Source organism: Podarcis pityusensis (genome assembly GCF_964106645.2).
Source record: "Podarcis pityusensis genome assembly, chromosome: 2".
Classification (NCBI taxonomy): domain Eukaryota; kingdom Metazoa; phylum Chordata; class Lepidosauria; order Squamata; family Lacertidae; genus Podarcis; species Podarcis pityusensis.
In genome coordinates, this window is record NC_138029.1 from 102,447,863 (window position 1) to 102,470,579 (window position 22,717).

Here is a 22,717-nt window from a genome sequence, read left to right on the forward strand (position 1 = left end):
AACCAAAATGCTTGTTTACAAAGCTATTGGACTACCAGCCTGTGGCTGTACAAATACTGTTAGACTACAAAATCCCATCATTCCTGACCACTGGCCCTGCTAGCTGCGGTTTATAGGAGCTGTAGTTCAACAACATCTATGGAGTCATAGGTTCCTCATCCTTATTTTAGAGTAAGGGTGAATTGCAAGTGGCCCCTGAACATTGCAACTCAACTAACTTACCCAGGACTCAGCTACACTCAGTCAGTTATATCGTTGTAACTCCATTGTAAAGATGTGGCACCAGATGGCGCTGTAGAGCACAAAATTTGTCTATGCGATTCCACATAGGGTTTTTTCTTTTGCTATAACAATCTAATTTAGGACTTAATTATAGCATTCCCACCCCCATGTGTAGATCCAGCCCCAAAGTCAGTTTATTAAAATGAATGGCCATGACTAACTTAGGTCCATTAATTTCAATGAATCTACTCTGAGTAGAAACTACTCAAATCCAACCCCCTGCCTTCCCGTAGTGCTTTTCTTTGAATTACTGATATTCTAAGAAATCCAAAAAATAAAGGGCCTGGGTCTCATTGTTCAGAAGACTGAATTAGTTACAGAAGATGCAGTTAACAAACTTTCTTTCTTTGGGGTAGGGGGGTGCATGGGGGATATGTTTGTTTTAAAGATAACAAGTCAAACTCTTTCTGCTTTTGCAATCCCTGCCTGGCAAGTGCAGGTGTGGGGAACAACTCAAATTGACTCTTCCTTCTTATTAAAAGTCAGGAGGCTGTTCAGAGCCACTCAATATCCTGGCTGTCAGCCACACTTATGGCTTTGTTCAGCGAATGCAACAGAGAGCCCACAGCAAGATGACTATAGTGGAGATGGAGGGGGACACTTTTGCCACAGCGTCGGCCTCAGACAGGCTGCCAAATCTCGTGAAAGGACAGCCTTGAATACTTCTGTTTATTTGGTTGCTAACTTGAGCATAAAATTAAAAAGGAATGTATTCCTTAATTGGTTAAAAGCAGAATGTAGAAATCCCAGAGGGGGATTAGCTGTAGAATGGCCAAATTGGATGTAACCTCCTTGAGTTTTCAGCCCTTGGGGAGTTGTCAATTTTTAGCAGTGTTTGGCACAATGGCTTTGAACAAACTTTGTTAAAGGTCTTTATCAAACAACATTCAGGACTAGTGATGTTGGTACTATGCTTGAATTCCAAGAGGACTCCCCCAACCCACCCGCCCACCTGAAATCATATAGCAGCTGCCCAGACTTTCAGTCTGGTCCCCTGACTCTACCTTTTCCCCAATATTCCTTTTTGTGGCCTTGCTGGCTATGCCACAATAGGAAGGCACAACTCTCATAGCTGCACATGTTAGGTACACCCCTCCGCCTATCTATAAAGGCTAGGGGTGGAGGAGAAAGCTCATCCAGTTTCTATGCAAACCTGGCTAATTCACATTTCCTGAACCGATACATGAACCAAAAGGCAGCTATCCTTCAGAATTTGTGCTTCTCCAAATATTGTAGCGCAGAAAATGCAAAGATAAATGCTTACATTTTGAAAAGCGCAGACAAAAAAATGTATACATAAGTCAAAATAACGCAAAAATATCATTGTACTAGGGGAAATCAGGCACAAAAATGTGTTTTCCTGTGAACTTAAAAATAATAATTTCGAAGTGATGAAGGAATGGGGCAAACTCAATTTAAGATTTGGGGGGGAAATGAGATATTCGAAGAAGCCAAAAATGACATATCCATCCATCCCTAGTGAAGGCTGCACTAGGCCAGTGGACTGGGGGAGTTTGCTCATGCAATCAGGAAGTGCTCTTAATTCTGTGTACCTTATCTGTAGGCTTGGAATGTGAGCTGGGGGAGTGAGGCAGAAAAAAATTAATCTGTACAGCATTATTATTATTATTATTATTATTATTATTTAGACCCTGCCCATCTGACTGGGTTTCCCCAGCCACTCTGGGTGGCTAGCAACCAAATATTAAAAACACAATACAGCATTAAACATTAAAAACTTCCCTAAACAGGGCTGCCTTCAGATGTCTTTTAAAAGTAAGATAGTTGTTTATTTCCTTGGCATCTGATGGGAGGGCATTCCACAGGGTAGGCACCAGTACCGTGAAGGCCCTCAGTCTGGTTCCCTGTAACCTCACTTCTCGCAGGCTGAATGATGGTGGTGGAAATGCTCCTTCAGGTATACAGGACCAAGGCCGTTTAGGGCTTTAAAAGTCAGCACCAACACTTTGAATTGTGCATCAACAACAATGCCTTTGTTTCTGCAGTGTCTTTATATACACATTTTATTGCATGTTCCTCATGACTTGAAATCCCATTCTTGGGGTAGATTATCCTATTTAAACACTCCTGACATGTCATTTTTGTGTTCTGAATAGTTTCCCACCTCCAGGCACATTCTTTTAGTTAGTCTTAATCACACTTCCCCAGAGCCATCCTACAGTGTCTTGTGTTGTTGTTGAGATTTAGCTTGGATTTCCCATGCACTGCATCAAAACTAAAATGGTTTCAGAGATTCTTCTCTCTCTCTCTCTCTCTCTCTCTCTCTCTCTCTCTCTCTCTCTCTCTCTCCCCCTCTCTCCCTCTCCCTCTCCCTCTCCCTCCCCATACAGCCAAAGAAAGGTCTGACCATTGTATACACATCAGTCAACACGTTCCGTTCTGATAATTGGTATGTTCCATTCATCTTCACACTGGCGGCAATTATGGCTGTTGGATTGCTTGCTTGGTGGTTTTTTCTGATATGGAGATATGGCGGGTGTAAGGAAGCATGTTGGAAACAGCGGACCAAAACTCCCAGGGAAATAAAAAGGTATGTCTTTTGACATAATGGCCAGAATCCAAAGAATGAAATTCTGTGGAAACCTGTGAAGGACAGGAAGATTGTGCATACAATTAGAGTTGGGATCCTTTGTGGCAGTTCTGTTTTCTATGGAAAAACGGGGGTGCGGGGGGGAGGTCTTTAATACCAGTCTCGTAGCCTCCCTTGTTGTGCTACCATTTCCCACCTCAGACAGACTTCCATAAGCCAATCTGGTAAGTTGATTCAAGGACCTGAACTTTCAGCCGCCAGTGAAAATAAATGCTGGGTCACATTTTGATCCACCTGCTGCAAGCATCTGCGAGAATTGATGCCTTATGTTCTATATACATGGAAGTAAAAGTATTTGCAATATGTCTTACTCCTATTAAATGTCTTTATGTTACAGAATAAAGAAATATAGTTTAGGTAAGTCCTTCTGTGGAACTATAAATACTGTTGCTATAATATTTTTTTTGTTATATCCATATAATGGATAATATGTGTGTCTGTGTTCATTGATTTTATTCCCATAAGTAAAATGACTTTTATTGTTGATACAGGAAGCCAGAAAGAAAACATGGAAGTGATAACAGTAAGTAGTATTGTGACACTGGTTGAAAAATGACACAACCGGTAAAGAATTTTATTATGAAAGTTCACAATAATTAAATAAGTATACCCATTTTTGCTATGAGGTCAAAGTCCAGTCAAATTTGGCTATGGGGTGCAACACTCATCTCAGCTTTCAGGCTGAGTGAGCCGGCGTTTGTCTGCAGACAGCTTTTCTGGGTCATGTGGCCAGCACGACTAAGCTGCTTCTGGCGTACGAGACGCCATGATGAGTGCCGGAGCATACAGAAATGCCATTTACATTTCCGCCGCAGTACTACCTATTTATCTACTTGCACTGGTGTGCTTTTGAACTTCTAGGTTGGCAGGATCTGGGACAGAGCAACACGAGCTCACCCCATTGCACGGATTTGCACTGCTGACCTTAAGATCAGCAAGCCCAGAGGCTCAGTGGTTTAGATCACATCGCCACCCGTGTCCCAGTAAAGAAAATATATATACAGTGGTACCTCGGGTTACATATGCTTCAGGTTACATACATCGGCTTCAGGTTACATATGCTTCAGGTTACAGATTCCGCTAACCCAGAAATATTACTTCGGGTTAAGAAATTTGCTTCAGGATGAGAACAGAAATTGTGCTCCGGTGGCGTGGCGGTGGAGGGAGGCCCCATTAGCTAAAATGGTGCTTCAGGTTAAGAACAGTTTCAGGTTAAGAACGGACCTCTGGAACGAATTAAGTGCTTAACCCGAGGTACCACTGTAGAGAGAGCCATCACTTCCATTAAAGCAAACGTGGAAAGTCTGCATCAGCCCTAGGCAGCATGGCCAATGGTTGACTATTATGAGAGTAGTAGCAAAACAACATCTGAGGAGCTAAATAAGCAAATATTCCCCCTCCCTTTGACTTCCCCACCCAAATGTCTGGTATCAGGCTGTTGCAAATCAGCGGTGGGTGTGTCCAGCATCTTCCTCCACGGATGGTCCAGCATCTCTCCTCTTCCTTCAGTGGAAATCAGCATCAAGGCAAAGAAGGGTGCTGGTTCAAAACTTTTACCTGCTTTGCAGTTGGTCTGGCTGCTGCTTCTCTCCTGCTGCTGGTGCTGGTGAGGTACTGATGTTAATGGAAACCAAGTCATTTCTTAATTATGATGTTTATGAAACTTGACTGCAATTGTTTTCACTTCAGGAAACCTCCACTTATGAAACTGTGTTCAATGGAGAAGCCAAAGATCCAGGTAATATATCCTCCCTAGGAGGAATGTGGGGAGCGTTCACGCGACACACCGACACACTAGCGTGTCGCGACACACAGTTTGGAAAGCTCTGATATAAGGAAACACACTAACACAGAGAGATCCAGCCTGTATAGCAAATCTGTTTCCTTTTCCGGAGCTCAACTGTACCAATCTGGTCAGTATTTGAGGAGTAAGATGATTTGCAGCAATCACTTACACATGCCTTCTATGGGTTGTATGGAAATACCTTTCACAAAATCGTTTCGCAGTAGATGGTGCCACCAGGCCTCCTGGACCCCACTTATTCATTTCCTTCAGTACTTCGTATTCAACAGCTACTACCTATGATGACTGTGTTCTTTTTCCACTCTGAATACCAGTTACTGGGAATTACAAAGGAAGGACCCTGCTTGTGGGCTTCTCATAAATAGCTCAGACAGTAGAGCATGGGACTCTTAATCTGAGGGCCATGAGTTCGAGCCCCACGATGTTCAAAAGATTCCTACATTGCAAGGGGTTGGACTGAATAACCCTCATGGTCCCTTCCAACTCTAGGTTTTTATGATTTGGTTGGCCAATGTGAGAACTGGATGCTGGACTACATGGGATTTAGGTTTCATTTTTTTTTTTAAAGCAATTTATTAGGTTTTACAATAAAAATAAACATAATAAGCAATATAACATTGATCTTAACATATTTTCACATTTTCTTTGGACTTCCTCACATCTCCCGCTCCCACTTTCATCGTTGTAACGTTTTGTCAGCAATTTATCATCTTATTTAAATTCTTATATCCCTTCTATATTTCATAATCTTATAATTCTCAGAAGGAGCTAAATTTCACAGTCTTACTTATTTTCTTAAAAACTTCTAAATTTAGTGGTGCTCAGTTATTTTGATCTAGCATCTTATTTAGCATTCACTCAAATTACAATACTTTTGTAAATAGTTCTTAAATTTCTTCCAGTCCTCCTCAGTCCTCTCTTCTCCCAGGTCACGGATTCTGCCGGTCATTTCAGCCAGTTCCATATAGTCTATCAGTTGTATCTGCCATTCTTCCAGTGTGGGTAGATCTTGAGTTTTCCAATGTTTTGCGAGAAGTATCCTTGCTGCTGTTGTTGCATACATAAAAAATGTCTGGTCCTTCTTTGCCACCCCTTGGCCGACAATACCCAGAAGGAAAGCCTCTGGTTTCTTAGTGAAGGTATATTTAAATACCTTTTTCAGTTCATTATAAATCATTTCCCAGAACGCCTTCACTTTAGGGCAAGTCCACCAGAGGTGGAAGAACGTTCCCTCACACTCTTTGCATTTCCAACACTTATTATCAGACAGGTGGTAAATTTTGGCAAGTTTGACTGGGGTCATATACCATCTATAAATCATTTTCATTACATTTTCTTTCAGAGCGTTACATGCAGTAAATTTCAATCCATTACTCCACAACCTCTCCCAGTCCTCAAACATGATATTGTGCCCAATGTCCTGTGCCCACCTTATCATAGCCGATTTAACCGTTTCGTCTTGTGTATTCCATTTCAACAGCAAGTTATACATCCTTGAAAGTACCTTAATCTTTGGTTCTAACAATTCTGTTTCTAATTTCGATTTCTCCACCTGGAACCCTAGTTTCTTATCATTTTTAAAAACTTCTTTAATCTGAGCGTAATGTAACCAATCTCGCACTTTGTCTTTCATGGGATTTAGGTTTCATAAAGCAAGGCACTTCTGATATTCTTCATCAATATGAAGCAAAATTTTCAGAAATGAAACTAACTTTGCATTCATTCTACTCACAGGTAATAATGCAACGTTGCACCATTTTTCTTTTCTTCCTTAGTCACAGGAAATCTCTATCAGTATAACAGCAAGTCAGGAGCAAGAAAGTGGAAGGTCCCTCAAGAACCCATCAGAAACAATCTGGATCTCACAAGCATATCTTCGGTGTCTCAGAGTCTGTCTCCTGAAAAGAACATGCCGATGAAATTCCCTAAAGATCCATAACGTCTTCAGCCTTTAAAGCCAATCATTTAATCACAACCGATCTATTTCTCTACTAGTCTTCAGCGGGAAGATGGATTTAGTATCAAGGAGTAGGGTTCAGATGGACTTTTGAATATGGATGAAAAGAAATGTTTTCAGAATGAAGCCATGTTTGTTTTAGAAGGCTGTTGAGACATGGGCTCTCTCCTTGGTATGACATGATACAATATCGTTGTATCACCCTGCATCCCTAAGCAGCTGCCGAAAGTAGAGTGAAGCCAGGGAAGCCCACAATACAAGGACACCATGTCATGAGTTTTGTATTATGAAATTATGGTAGGGAACATTTTTAAGCCTGAGGTCCACATTCACTCATGGGCAACTTTCCAGGGGGCAGATCCAGAGGCAAAAGTGGTCAGGGCAACATATTACACATCTGTCTCCTCTACCTAGGCAAACAAGAGGCATTATCAGAGTGCAAGGACTCATTCTGGGCAGGCAAAAAACACTCAAACAGGACGTAGGGCTATGTAGGATCTGGTACCACCCCATTTCTAGCTCATTCATATAGTGCTAAACCCTGATTTAGTATTATGTGCTCATAGCCAACATGTAGATCTGGCATGAATTTGACTAAGGATGCACATAGTCCAATAGCTCTCCAATATCTTTGCTACCTGATATCCTTTTTCTGGGGATGTTAGAAGTTTATACAACTCCAACTTGTGATCTACCATTGAGCTAAAGCCATTTTCCAGCTGAAAGGCAATTTCTTGATTGTACTACTACTCCTGGTTTTTGTCTATCTAATTAGGATCCATGAAACTTTGAAAAGGGCCTACATTTTGCTATGATTTCCCTGAGCATCTGAGTGCTTTATAAATCAACAATGTCTAATCCAATAACTCTGATATGAAAATGGCATTTAATCATTTTTTAATTTTTAAAAAAGAAAATTTGATCAATTGCTTTCTTTGTATTGAGGTTTATTAAAAAGAGGAAAAAGAGGAATGGGGAAAACCAATTCCCTTAGAAGTTTAATTTACTTATTACCTATTGATCTGGAGGCCTCTATAGGTTGGATATTGGAGCTGTAAGCAAATGTTTTGACTACATCTCCATAGTGACAGCAGTGACAGCAATCAATTCTAGGTGGCCCTATCTTGGATCATCAATAATGTTGGTTTAAACCATTAACACTTTGCAATTTTTTTTTGTTTAAAATCTGGACACACTGAAAAGATTGTCAGGATGAAATATCAGGATGCTTGTTGCTGCTCTGAAATATCAACTATGTTTCCTTAGCTAGATAAATTTTTCACATTGGCTCAACCTTTTTCATGGGCTCTAAATTCATCTTGAAATTTGACTGAGGAAGCAATGCTGATCAAAACTAGAGCTGGTGGAAAAGAGTGATTTAACCAAAAAAAATATATCATGGAACTGAGTCATAGAATCATAGAATCATAGAGTTGGAAGAGACCACAAGGGCCATCGAGTCCAACCCCCTGCCAAGCAGGAAACACCATCAGAGCACTCCTGACATATGGTTGTCAAGCCTCTGCTTAAAGACCTCCAAAGAAGGAGACTCCACCACACTCCTTGGCAGCAAATTCCACTGTCGAACAGCTCTTACTGTTGCCATTACAGAAGGAATAGTTTCATTGAATCACCCACCCCCACCATTTTGTTTCACCAATTCATTCCACTGATTCATCAGTATATTTTATGGGGAGCAACTGCCATTGAACTCAATGGGGTGACATGCTGCTGCTGTTTTTTGTTTTTTAAAAGATGACTAATAGCAGTAGATGGCCCTGAATCCTATTTGGACCATGGTGAAATGAAGATTTTTTAAAACTTAGCTGGAAACCACACAAAGAGTTTTGATGCGTTTCTTAACGTTGCTACAATTCCTAGTCCATCACCTTCCCCTCTGATTATGTGCTTTTATTATGACACTTGGATCCCTGACAAAAGGAATGAAATTAAAAAGAAGAAATTGGATGCCAAAAATTGCAAGGGGGTATATTTCTCTTTTTATTTTCCAGCACAGATTGCTGATGATTTCTCTAGGTGGCTCCATTTAATTTGTTTATCTATATCACATTGTGCTGGTTAAATGAAAACTAAAACCTGTTTGGATCGAGCAGGGGAATCCTGATTGGTATCACATACCAAGGCTCTTTAAAATCTGGTTTCTATGCATATCTAGGAAGTTTGGAATTATTAAATTTGCACCTACTGCCTCTTCCCATCACTGAAAAAGACAATACGTGAAGAAGGTAGAGAAACAAGTAAGCAGAATGCATGTGCACTTTTTTGGAAATTTGCAGCAAATTCACAGGAGCCCATCAATACAACCCTCTGATTTACTGGGCTTCCTTGAAATGCAATTGTTTTTGGACAAGTGACTCTCAATGCAGCTCATTAGTTAAGGCTGTCCAATAAACGAGGCCTTAATATTCATGGAGTTTGTGACAGGCACTCATCATTGTCATCCTCGTGCCTGGGAAGCGATGGGCAGCCACACTGGGGAAATCTATATGCAGCTACAGAAAGAGACTAATTTCACTTATTGATTGGTTATGCCAGGTGACTTGTTAGAGGTTAATTTGACAAAGGAAAATAATTTGCACAGCCCTCAACTTAGGCACATTTCTTTGTTTGCAAGAGATGAAACGATGAATTGCCAGCAAATGAACAGGATCCTTTTCCCTACTCCCACTGTCCTGGTGCTGGGAAGCCTCCACCATGGTGCTTAGTGGTCCAGGTTGAGGCCAGTTACAGTTGTTGTAGCACTTCCTTGCTTTCCCTCCATTGGAAGGAGCCCTTGGCCGTACTCATAAGAAAGTACCATGAGGGCCAAGGCCATTTCTAAAAGGAGGCCCAAAGTCTCCCCTGCCCTAGTGGAAAATCTCATTTGGCAGTATTATATGTTGGGTTTGGGTACTGACAAATTTGTCAGCGCTGCAATGGTCAAATGGAAGGCAGGGGTGCATCTGTAATATCCGGTCAGTGAAACCTTCCCATTTTGAACCCAAGAAGTTCCTGATCTTCAAGATTATGCCTATGCACCATAGATATTTGATCTCCAGTTGACACACAGGCATAGAGATCTGTATTTCCTTCTCTCCAGTGTAAACAACACGGGGTGTGTGGGGGTCTTCTCTTATGTCTCTTATGTTTGTGTTGGTGTGCATGAAAGCAAAGATGGGCAAGGAGGAACTGGGCAGGGAGGAATACATCTGAATATTCCCGATGCCTCACACATCTTGCCTAGATAGTGACAGCTACTTCTTTGATCTAAGGAATGACAAACAATGTGCCTGCTCCTTTCCCATGATAGGTATCTATCTTAGTCCCACCACGAATCACTGGGGTTTTTAAGTCTGGGGGTGGATCTACACACAGGAAAAAACACTATAAACAAGTCAGAAATTAAATCATTATAATAAGGTTTCCCGGGGACAGTCCCCAGATTTACAAATCAGTCCCCTGACAAAATCCTATCATTCCGACTCATTTCAATGAAGTGTTCCCGGATTCATTGAAAAAAAAATCTGGTAGCCTTACATTATAACAAAAGAAAAAAAACACTATGGGAAATCGCTTAGAAAATTCTTTTGCTCTCTGGTGCCATCTGGTGTTGCATGTATATAACGCATTCAAAACACTGTTTCTTGACTAATGTAGCTGAATTCCAGGTGTTAGGGAGATACCAGGAATGGTAGGAGGCTATGCTTCTCAGTATCAAAATGCCCTGCCCTGACATGACTGGCTTTGCAACCAACTGTAATAAGCTTTGAATTTTCTGGATGTTTAGAGCTGGTTCGCAGGGGGTCGTAGGAATCAGTCCACACTGGCATTTCAGCTTGGTGGTGGTCCCCCCCCCCTTTAGATTGTTGCAGAACTACTTTATTCCATTTCTGTGCAATTTCCTTCCTTCCTTCTTTCTTTTTTTGACAGAACCCAGTAACATTAATTAAGCACAGAGTCTCCTGGATTCTGAACATGAATATACATGATTGTCTCTAACAGCTTTCCTAGTGCAATTGTTCAAATGATGAATGGAGCGGGTTGGAGAATAATTAGTGTTCTCATGAAAATGCTCTTTGATGCAGAGAGGCTTAAATAACCTTAAATTGCGGCTGCTAACCAGTTAGTGCCAGAAGAACATTAGAAGACCTCTCTGGATTAGACAAATGACCCACCTAGTACAACATTCCAAAGGCCATGAGTGCAATGGTGCTCTGCCACTCATCATCTCCTGTTATGAGAATTCAGAAGCAAACAACTTCTGGACCTTAGCAGCCATTATGACAAGAAGCCATCAATAGTCTGATCCTACAGGAATTTGTCTAAGCTCTTTTTAAAAGATGCCCATGTCGGTGGCCGTCATCGCATCTGGTAATGGCACTTCACGTTGTCAGAGTGAATGGAAGTACAGTGGTACCTCGGGTTAAGTACTTAATTCGTTCCGGAGGTCCGTACTTAACCTGAAACTGTTCTTAACCTGAAGCACCACTTTAGCTAATGGGGCCTCCTGCTGCTGCTGCACCTCCGGAGCACTATTTCTGTTCTCATCCTGAGGTAAAGTTCTTAACCTGAAGCATTATTTCTGGGTTAGCGGAGTCTGTAGCCTGAAGCGTATGTAACCTGAAGCATATGTAATCCGAGGTACCACTGTACAGTCGTACCTTGGCTTTCGAACACAATGCGTTCCAGAAGTCTGTTCATCTTCTGAAGCATTCGGAAACCAAGGTGTGGCTTCTGATTGGCTGCAGGAGCGTCCTGCAGCCAATCGGAAGCTGTAAAAGCTGTGCCAGACGTTCGGCTTCCAAGGCAAAGTTCGCAAACCAGAACACCTACTTCCGGGTTTGCAATGTTCAAGTTCCGAGTTGTTCGTGAACTAAGCTGTTTGAAAACCAAGGTACGACTGCACAGCCTTCCCCAATTTCCATATTGTTATGTACTGAGTTGAACAGGATCCAAAATGCAGCAGTATGATTGGTCCGAGAACAATAGGATTCAGAATGCAGCAGTCTGATTGGTCCTAGAACAATGCAGCAGTATGATTGGTCTGCAGGAGCTACCTAATCCATCTCCAGGTGGAAGTGAATCCGCAACCTGATTGGCCTACAGGAGAATCCCGGAATTAGCCAATCATGTGTATATAAAGCAAATATTTTGGGGGAACTTTCATTCCTCACTACCATGAGCTGAATAAAGAGCATGAAATCCACTCTCGACTCCAAGTATATTTCACATATTCACAAAGGATTCTGGGAGACGCATCCGCCAGACTTGAAACCGCCAAACTTATCATACTCCGGGCAGGATCAAAGCCTTTGTCTTTACACTTTCATTTGTCAACCACCCTGAGGAACCACAGGAGGCAAATGGAGACAGATAAAATATGGTATCGATGAGCTGGATAATGCATGTGCAAGAGAAAGGGAGCCCTCTATTGGATGCCAGAGAGTGACAGGCACAATGCGGCAGATGGTACCCCGTGGCGTGATAAAGCTGGACCCTCCATGATGCTCACACAGGCATGACAAATGATGTACAAAATAAGCGTTTTTTTAAAAAAGGCCTGTGCAGCATCGTGGAGGGATGTGCTGGATTTGATCATGCTAAAGCAAGATTGGGTTGTTGTTGTGGGTTAAATGCATTTGTCTGTAGCTCCTTCCCAGACCCTCATATTTAATTTGAACTACAGATCTCTGACAAACTTCTTAGTGGCCTCTCCCCATTCCGGTGCATACTGCCCAGTGCATCATTTCCCAATACGCCTGTCTCTTCCTGGCACGGCCGCTGGAAGCCATCAGGCTTAAAAACATATATATAATTTAAAGTCCCCCCGCTGTAGTTCACATTAACCTAATTAACCACCATGATGAGCTTAGGCATTTCACATAATTAGACGGCAGAAGCAATTTTTCACATTTTTAAAAGCAATTCATTCAGTCTGTAGGGTGGAATTCAGTATCACACAGTTCCCATTGTTCTATCTGCACAAGCATTGCAGCTTGCTGGATGGGAAGATCCCTCTTCTTCTCCCCCTAAACACTGCTCTGGGGTCTCTCCTGGCCCTCCCCACCCCCAGCCAGTTGGGTGGGGGGGAGTGGGGGAAAGGATGGGGCAAAGCCGTTTTGTGAAAGCAGAATCTTGTACAGCCTGCCATTCTGTTTTTGTCTACTTTGCTCCTCTTTTCCCTTCTTTTTCTTTATGATTCCTTCTTAAAGTGAATGCATCCTTAGGATGTAAATTCATTCTAACAAGGCATCCCAATATTTTTTCTAACTGCTTTTGGGTTTGGGGATGTAAGACATAATTTACTACATATATTTCTCGCTACCATTTCCAGTGTCAGATGGAACTGTGATTTTTAAGTTTTCTTTTCTTTTCTTTTTAAAATGATTTTATTGATACATCAGGACGACAACAACAAAACAGAAGAAAAAATATATATACAGCAATAAAAAGATATTTGAAATTAGATAATGACAATAAAAGTTACAACCAACGAAACCTATACATTTACACCACATAAATATAAATAACATAAAATTTTGACTTCCTTCATCCTGATATCGGCTTTTAAATTTATTTCTTTTCAACTGTTTCCTTTGTGAATTATTATTATGATTGTCTCGCATACATAACCTAAGAATCATAAATCATCTTGCAGAAATTAATCAAAACAAGTCCAGGTTTTCACTTGGGGACACTGTTTTATAAAGTAATCTTTCCACTTCCCCCACTCTGTTCTGAAGTTTTGTTTAGGTTGGTCTCCGATTACCTCTGTTAGTTTAGCCAATTCAATGTAATGTAATGTAATTTTTAACTTTTTCGATTTCCACAAGGGCTTTTCTTATCAGAACTCCAAGTGGCTCCTATATCTTGTCCTACAGCTTTCATTAAAATATCAATAAAAATGTAAATATGAAAGATAGAGAGAATGAGAAACAATCGAAGGTAGTTTAAGTCCAGGGAATTATGGACCTGGGGATGTAGGAGAGCAAATAATAAAATGTTTAGGCTGCAATCTAGTCCATATTTATACACACATAAATCCCATTAACTTCAGTGTACATATCGCTGTGTTCAAGATTTCCACCTCATGTCTCCATCCCATAAATCCCTTTTGCTGATATGGGAGCTGTGATGTATTTGTTGAGCTCACCCGGCTGCCAGGGCTTCCTCAGTCACTTCAATGGAGCTCTGTGTGTCTCAGGGCTTGCATATTTTTGCTCTCTCCACTGAAGTGAAAGAGAAAACCCAATCAGGTAGGAACTCTGACCTGTCTGTTGGAAACCATGCCCAGATCTGTCTCAGGTGCTTGTACTGCAATCATTTTGCTCATGTTCTTCCCGAATAAAGGTCCATGGGAGATAATTCAGAGGTGGAGGAGAATTTCACTGACTTCCTCACCAGCTGAAAGAGTTTCAGAAAACCAGACATTACTCTACACAGAAACACAGCTTTCACCATTGCTGCTACAATAGAGCAGTTGGAGATGTGCTGAAAGGATCTCAACGAACTTTTGTGTTGTGTTGCTTCCTTTATACTACAGTATCTGAACTTTCTTTGCCCCCTAATCAATTTCTATCCCTTCCAATACAGTGTACCTCGGGTTACATACGCTTCAGGTTACAGACTCTGCTAAACCAGAAATATTACCTCAGGTTAAGAACTTTGCTTCAGGATGAGAACAGAAATCGTGCTCTGGCGGTGTGGCGGCTAAAGTGGTGCTTCAGGTTAAGAACAGTTTCAGGTTAAGAACGGACCTCTGGAACGAATTAAGTACTTAACCCGAGGTACCACTGTACTGAGTCTCCACTCCCCTGATCCTATTTTCAGTTCTTTTTTGTGTATTTAACTGCCCTGGTTAATGCTCCAGTAACTGCCTGCATTAGAGGACTCGGCATCTGATTTCAACCCATTTTTCAAGGCATCACGTTTTGATCTAGATATGTTGTCAGTGAATATTCACGAATGCCAGGATAAGTTACCACTCTAGCCCCTCCTCTTCTCTACAGTTCTGCTGCGAGTGTCAAAAACCAAGTCCATTTAAGAACTCTTCCTACTGTGTGGGCGAATACCATTTTCTTGTCACAGGAAATTTGTCAATTGAACAATAGTTTTGTGATGGGAAGAGATGTGATCTCCTGCAGGGCAAAGGTCAATTGAGTTTCTGTCCAGTTTGTACCATATCAAGCCCACTAATCTTACACTTGGCCAAAATGCCGCTGCTTGGAGACAGAAGCAGAAAGGATGGAGAAATCCTCCTTTGCCAAAGTGGCAAAACTACATCTCACACTATTTAAAAAGAAACCTCCTTCACCACTATACTAAAGACTTCTGCCTAGCTCTAAAGCTATGCCTTTACTAAAGATGCTAGCTCTTTTTGAAGCATTTGATAGATCGAAATAATTTATTTGTTTTTGTTCTTTTAAATCGATCCCATCAGTAGATAGTTCATAATAAGAATGAAATCAATTAATTTAAAACATAGACTGCAATTTTAAAAGAGCAATAAAACGATGCCAATAATCAATCAGCAGAAAATTCAGAAATAGAGCTCAATAGAGTACAGTTGAACTGAGCTAGGCTGCATTCCCATAGCAGTTTATTCTGTTTCCCCGATGTTTCCCTGCTAATTTTTGCATTATATCTGGGCTTTCGCATGACATAAAAGTGACTTCCGAAAATCTGGTGCAATATGGCAGAAGTTTTGGGCTTATTTATGTGTTAATTTGTTCCAGGAAAAAAATCTTTTTGCAACCCTATTAACCCAGAAAATCACAGGACTTAAGTGGTGGATTTTTGGCGGTGTGGCAGCATACATTTCTTTCCAGCTATTTTCATGGGAGAATCATGAGGGAACAGAAGCATGCATGCGCAGAAAGGGCAGGGGGTTAGCAGCGCTGTCCAATGACATTTGTTGTTGTGTCACACCATGGTCACTGGTACAAATGAGATTCAGTGTGACACCCCAGGATGTCACCAAAAAGCCACAGTTCCATAACGCAACAAGTACTGCAGTGTGAAAGCAACATTAGAAAGCAGGACAGAATTGCTAGCATTGTACTCAATAATATTAATAATACAATGGTACCTCGGGTTACAGACACTTCAGGTTACAGACTCCACTAACCCAGAAATAGTACCTTGGGTTAAGAACTTGGCTTCAGGATGAGAACAGAAATTGTGTGGTGGGGCACAGCTGCAGCAGGAGGCCCCATTAGCTAAAGTAGTGCTTCAGGTTAAGAACAGTTTCAGGTTAATAACAGACCTCCAGAACGAATTAAGTTCTTAACCCAATGTACCACTGTACTATGAACTACAGATTTATTAAGCATAAATCAAGACAAAGAAACATGTCGTCTCTTGTTGCCATCTCCTCGGAGAGAAAGTCAAAGCAAAAGAAAAACAATACAGCGAAAGTTCAGCTTGTGCCAGCAAACTGTCCTGGAATGTAAACAGACATGTGACAAGTAACAATCCCATGCCTGCCACTAAAGGTGGAATGGAAAATCCCAACAAGGGGACCCTGCAAGGGCCCGGGGGGGGGGCCTCTCCAGGCACTCTGGGGCTGCAAACCCGTGGCCCGGATAGAGGAGGAAGAACAGGGGCGAGTTGGGGCGCCTCTCTTCTTCCTCCATGGTGGCGGTGCCTTCCTCCTCCTCATACTCCACTTCCCCTTCCCCATCACCCGCCTCCCTCTTCCCACAGGGCCAGCCGCTTCAGCGCCTCACAGCAGTGCAGAACATGAGATGGTGGCGACTGAGCGAAGCCAGGTGCCTGGGAGGTGAGCAACGTGCGCTGGGTGGGCAGGCCCCTCGATAGCCCTAGACCAGTCCAAGGCTGCCAGGCACGCACGCAGGGTGGAGCCAGCCAGCCGCCTCGTCATCACCTCGTTGGCCCCGGATGCAGAGCCTGTGGCAGAAGAGCCCATGACGCTCGGACGGGCTCTGCTCTCTCCAGACTGCAACTCTCCTCCCCAGACACTCGGCCTAGGGCTCTTCAGAGCTCGATGCCCGGGTGCCCCACACCCCTTGAACCCCCGGGTAGAGACGGCCCTGGCCACAAAGTCTGAAAACGAAAGATGAATTTGGCAACTGGGCAATGTATGTACAATAAAGAAACCTGCCCCAGGGCTCCGCCCAACTAAGAATTATCTGGGAACTCTTGTTCTCCAGTGCCTTTAGTCAAGCTTTCTTTGTTGTTGTTTAGTTGTTTAGTCATTTCCGACTCTTCGTGACCCCATGGACCAGAGCGCTCCAGGCACTCCTGTCTTCCACTGCCTGCCGCAGTTTGGTCAAACTCATGTTGGTAGCTTCGAGAACACCATCCAACCATCTCGTCCTCTGTCGTCCCCTTCTCCTTGTGCCCTCCATCTTTCCCAACATCAGGGTCTTTTCCAGGGAGTCTTCTCTTCTCATGAGGTGTCCAAAAAGCTTTCTAAGTAACACTTAAAGTTTCAGAAAGAAGTAAGGCAGGGGGAGTGAGGATAGTTTTGAACTAGCAGCCTGCCCAGTGCCAGATTTACGTATAAGCTGAACAAGCTATAGCTTAGGGCTCCACTTTCTTGCCCCCCCAAATGTCACTTTTAATATACTTCTTCTTAATTGTATTTCAGTTCAACAATTACTTTGATAAAATACATATTTTCTTATGTGCAAATGGCTTTAGATACCTATTAGGGCCAGAAATTACCATATAGCACATATTCAACACAAAAAAGAGCGACAATTTGTTGTTGACAAAGGACAGCTGGACATACAAAGGTCCCCATTACCTTCAGTAGCTTAGGGCCTCATTAAACCGAAATCCGGCCCTGAGCCTGCCAACCGTAAGGGGCATAGCTCAGTGGCAAAGCATGTGCTTTTGCATGCAGAAAGTGTCTGGTTCAATCCACAGCATCTCCAGGTAGTTAAAGAGACCCTGCCTGAAACCCTGGAGAGCTGCTGCCAGTCAATATTGAGTTAGCCAGAACTGCAAGCCAATCCAGAGCTTGATGGATCTATGGTCTGACTCAGCAGAAGGCAGTATCACGTGTGCCAAATTGATGCTAATCCACAAGGTTCTTCTAGAAGGTCACTGGTGGCCATTGATTTCATCACTTATGCTGCTGGGTGGCAAATCACTGAAGGTCCTGATTCTTCCCTTTGGCTTCTTCTATTGAGGTTTGCCTACATATATCTTTACTCTCCTAACAGCTGGATATATGGGAAGCTATCTTAGTCCAGCTACTTCAGTCCCAGCAACACTCTCCAGCAGAGGTCTCTCTCTTTCCTCTTCACCAGCTTCTGTAGCCTTTCAATTGGAGATGGCAGAGACTGAACCCTGGACAAAACATAGAATCATAAAAACTGGGGAGCTGAAAGGGACCACAAGGGCCATTTAGTCCAACTCCCTGAAATGCAGGAATCTTTTTTGCCCAATGTGGCACTTGGACCCATAAGCCTGAGATTAAGGGTCTTATGCTCTACTGACTGAGGTATGTGCTCTGCCACTGAACAAACTCTGCTTCCATTATTATTAATATATTTCAGGGAACAGTTATTTTATTTTTAAAAACAATTATACCATGAGAAAGCCCAGCCACTAAATGAAATTCCAGAGTCTACACAGCCAGGGCACAGGTAGCACACACACCTTGCCTCGCAAAAATATTGCTGTCTAATAAAGTTGTTCCCTCTAGTGCTGACATTATAAAAATAGCAAATGTTCTAAATGGGAAAAGGATCTGTTTACCAGCCTCGGTTAGAGCACTACCATTTTTCACTACATTAGTTCCTTGGTACGTTTCCAGGTATTAATATAAACCCATTCCAGCCATGCCACTTCCTTAAAAAAAAGGGGAGGGATAGCTAATTATATGGCATGGATCAATTCATCCAGACAGCTGCTGCCTGATTTTGGATTGACTGCCATTTCTTTTACTGGCAGTTTGTTTTGTGCAAGCTCGGTGACATTCCTTGGTAATTGCTAGAAGAAGTTGTTCTGCAAATATGGCAAGACAAAGTTTTGCCATGGGGATCACTTACCCTGATACTTGTTTGCTATTGATTTAGCCGGTGTGAGAGTGGCAAGCGGCCAGCTTCCTCAACTTCTTTTGAAGACATTCTTTAGGTTTGTTGGTTTGGGGTTGTTGTTTTTTTAAATAGAGCCACGCACATTTTGAATTGAAGAGGCACATGCCTGAACTTGCAGTTGCTTGAGGCGAAAACCTCCACTGCCCACACACCGAGCTATAGAGACAAGCAGACTCAAAGCAAACACAGAACACAGGTGACTAGACTGTAATAGTAGCCTTGCTGGGCTCACCAAATTAATGGAGGTGATGACTTGTACAAGTGAGAGCTCCAACGGAAGTGTGCATCATGGTATGCTTCAGGACTCTAGACAGTTCGTTCCATTCCCTTACCCCTCCGCACTCTCTGTGGCCCCTGAGTATTCCTAGGGTGCATTCAAAGACAGCGAATATTGTGTGAGCTTTCTTGAATACAATGCAAGTGCTTCTGCCCTCTTTTCCAGCGTTCCTTTCATACTGCAGTACCTGTTGTGTTATAGAACGGTGGCTTTTTGATCAATATGCCAGCGTGTTGTGCTAAATTTCATTCACCCGAGTGGGCAAGGTGTGACACAACAGCAAGCTTCATTGGACAACCTCGCTGCTGCTGTTCCCCCATGATTCCTCCATAAAAACAGGAAAGAACCATATTCACTTGAGGAAACATGAGGGATTTCCTATTTGCCTTGAGAAGACTCTAGGGTGAGCAGATCCACAAGGAAACTGGATTCTTGCACCTTCAATAGTTGTGCAGAAGAGGGAATTTCAGCAGGTATAGCGTTTGTGACCTGCTGAAAACTATTAAAAGAGCAGGAGGCCTGTTCTCCTTTGTATCTAAGAGGGCTCACATGGGAACTCCTGCTACATTCCAATATAGTCCAGCCTTGAGAGACACTATAAGTGTCACACTTGGATGGAAGTTGCCTTCTACCAAGTTAGACCTTTGGTCCATCCCGCTTAGTATTGTGTATCTATGTCAGGGATTCAGACAGGCATCTCTCTCAGCCCTACCTAGAGATGCTGGGGATTATACAGTGGTACCTTGGTTCTCAAACGTAATCCATTCTGGAAGTCCATTCCAAAACCAAAGCGTTCCAAAACCAAGGCGCGCTTTACCACAGAAAGTAATGCAAAATGGATTAATTGGTTCCGAACTTTTAAAGACAACCCCTAAAACAGCAATTTAACATGAATTTTACTATAAAATGAGACTACTGATCCATAAAATGAAATCAATATACCATGTACAGCAGTCACACAATCAATCAGTCAGTAGCTAAACTGGGTTCCACACAGTCGCAAAAACAAAACAAAAAGAGTCGCAGAAACAAAAACGCAAAATAAATAGCAAAACCAGACAGTCCTCAGCGTAACACTCAAAATGGAAGCGTGGCACTCAAATTGGAAGCACTCAAAACAGAGCACGTTCAGCTTCCGAAAAAAGTTTGCAAATCAGAACACTTACTTCTGGGTTTGCAGTGTTTGGGTTCCAAGTTGTTGGAGTACCAAGGTGTTTGAGAACCAAGGTACCACTCTACCCACATCCAAGTGTGTGCTCTGTCACGGAGCTACAATCCCTCTGGGTGCCCGTCTGTCAATCTGCTTCTTTCATCCTAACTTGCATCACAGGGTTGCTCTGTTCATAAAAAGCGGGATGGAGAGCTTCTTGGGGGGGAAGTGTGGGTTGAAAATGCAAAGTCAATCCACCTTAGTCTCCCTCTTTCAGGTGGACTGCATGGACATGAGAAACGCAGGTTGCCATAGCACAACGCTTCTGGTGTCAGTGAGCTAAATCTGTCCTTAAGCCCATACATTGTACTCCTTCATTAGCACCGAAGGTCACCAGCGAACGGGTTAATTTACCCCCATTTCTCTTTCTTCCTGCTTAAAGAAAATAAGAGCATGCCAAGGCAAAAGGACCGCCCGCCCACCTCCTCAGCTCAGGCGAGAGAGAAAATGAAAGGGTTGGAACATTTGTAAACACAGATATCTCCAGGGCCTTTTAGGGGCATTTTCCTTCCAACTAATTACTTAGACATATTTTTTGCCTTTTTAAAATAGGGGAATTAGAAACATACATGGAAGGCAAGGCTTGCTAGAGTTTATTCGTCTCACTTTAGCATGCATGTTGCTCTCTGAAAGCTTGCTGCCTATGCTTAGTTTTCCTAAAACCCACTACCTTGTGTCTCCCACTTTCCCCCCTTAACTGTCTAAAGCTGTTGCCGGGGATTGCATCTCTCCCATTAAATCTCTGACGCACCAAGCGAAGATGCAGCTGGTGAAAGTCTGGCCCCAGTGCTCTTTCCGTCTCTTTGATGGCCACCTGGTTTTCTCCATCGTAAGACCTCGTTTCACCCCACAAGCAAGAAAGGAGGCTTAGCAACGGGACAGGCAGAACAAAGGGACAGGAAGTACTCCAGCTAGTTCATCTCATAAGGAAAGCACCCACCATTTCTCAGTGGGACCCTGACAAGCCTAACGATCATCCAAATGTAGCCAGGAAATCTTCTTCATTGTTGGGTTGCACTTTCCTCTAAGAGATTAATGTTTCCTTGCTAAATCTATTGTTGTGTGTGGGGGGGTGTACATTAATATGCAGGCGTCAACAGCGATGGGGAACAGGTTCAATTCGGTCTGCATCTAAAGGTGAAATTGCACTTCCTGAAACAATGCACAAACTGGAACACAGCTGTCCTTTGAAATTCACACTTCCCTGAGTTTTGCAATGCAGTTCTCCTGCCAAGGGATGAGTACAAAAATGCACGTGTTAAAGTTAAAATATTAAAATGGCATACTCAGTAGAGTGGCCAGATTTCAAAGGAGACAGGGCTCTTGAACCTTTTAAGGGGTGTGTAAAAGAGGGAATTTTAGAATTTTCATGCAAGTTACATCTGCCTAAAAATCTTCTTAGGGTCCCTCCCAACTCTAAAATCCTATGGTTCTATGGTTCTATGCAACTATGAATGGTGCCAGAGCCAGTGTGGTGTAGTGGTTAAGAGCGGCAGACTCGGAATCTGGTGAACCGGGTTCGCGTCTCCGCTCCTCCACATGCAGCTGCTGGGTGACCTTGGGCCAGCCACACTTCCTTGAAGTCTCTCAGCCCCACTCACCTCACAGAGTGTTTGTTGTGGGGGAGGAAGGGAAAGGAGACTCCTTCGGGTAGTGATAAAGCGGGATATCAAATCCAAACTCCTCCTCCTCCTCCTCCTCCTCCTCCTCTTCTTCTTCTTCCTCTTCCTCTTCCTCTTCCTCTTCCTCTTCCTCTTCTCCTCCTCTTCTGTATCTTTGCATTTTGCATCCACTAGTTTTCCGCCATTTTATTTTACTGCATGTGCATCCTACTCTTCTTCCAAGCTGCTCGGGGGCATTCATGGCTCTCTTTTTCACCCAGTTGATTCTTACGACAACCTTGCTAAGGTTGGTTACGCTGTGAGCTAATGATTACTTCACACAGTCACCCCTCATAGCTGAATGAGGAAGTGAATCCAAGCTACATTAGTCAAAAAAGCAGTGTTTTAAATGTGTTATAAACATGCAACACCAGATGGCGCTGGAGAGGGACAAATACTCTTTGTGATTTTACATAGTGTTCCCCCCCCCCTTTTGTTATAACAATTTAATTTCTGACCCTTTCCGCCCCTGTGTGTAGATCCACCCCGGTCTATAATAGTGCAATATTCAAACAGCTATATAAGGCAGCCTGACCATGCCTGCAAACCAGGGCAGAGCCAAAAACTCTGAATTGCATTGAATAGGTTCCTTATACAGTCATACCTTGGCTCCCGAACAAATCGGCTCCCGAATGATTGAAACCCAGAAGTGAGTGTTTCGGTTTCCAGACGATTTTCAAAAGCCGAATGTCTGGCATGGCTTCCGATTGGCTGCAGGAACTTCTAGAATGGATTCCGTTCGACTTCCAAGGTATGACTGTATTTTGTTAAAAGTCCTATTCTCTTTTTGCATCTGGTCATCATCCTACATGGAGGACCAGATTCCACAGAACAGGAAAGAATA

At 42.8% G+C, this 22,717-nt stretch overlaps 1 protein-coding gene across 1 annotated transcript in view; it reads left to right on the forward strand.

Moving 5' to 3' along the window:
* LOC308471592 (cadherin-related family member 3-like) overlaps positions 1–9,084 on the forward strand; it is a 49,929-nt gene extending 40,845 nt beyond the window's left edge. Inside the window, exons 13-17 of the mRNA XM_080995786.1 lie at positions 2,634–2,833; positions 3,231–3,250; positions 3,385–3,416; positions 4,583–4,631; positions 6,473–9,084. Of these exons, the coding sequence (XP_080851912.1) occupies positions 2,634–2,833; positions 3,231–3,250; positions 3,385–3,416; positions 4,583–4,631; positions 6,473–6,636 (465 nt within the window). The 3' untranslated portion in view covers positions 6,637–9,084. The remainder of the gene's footprint in view (positions 1–2,633; positions 2,834–3,230; positions 3,251–3,384; positions 3,417–4,582; positions 4,632–6,472) is intronic.
* The last annotated feature ends 13,633 nt before the right edge of the window (positions 9,085–22,717 follow it).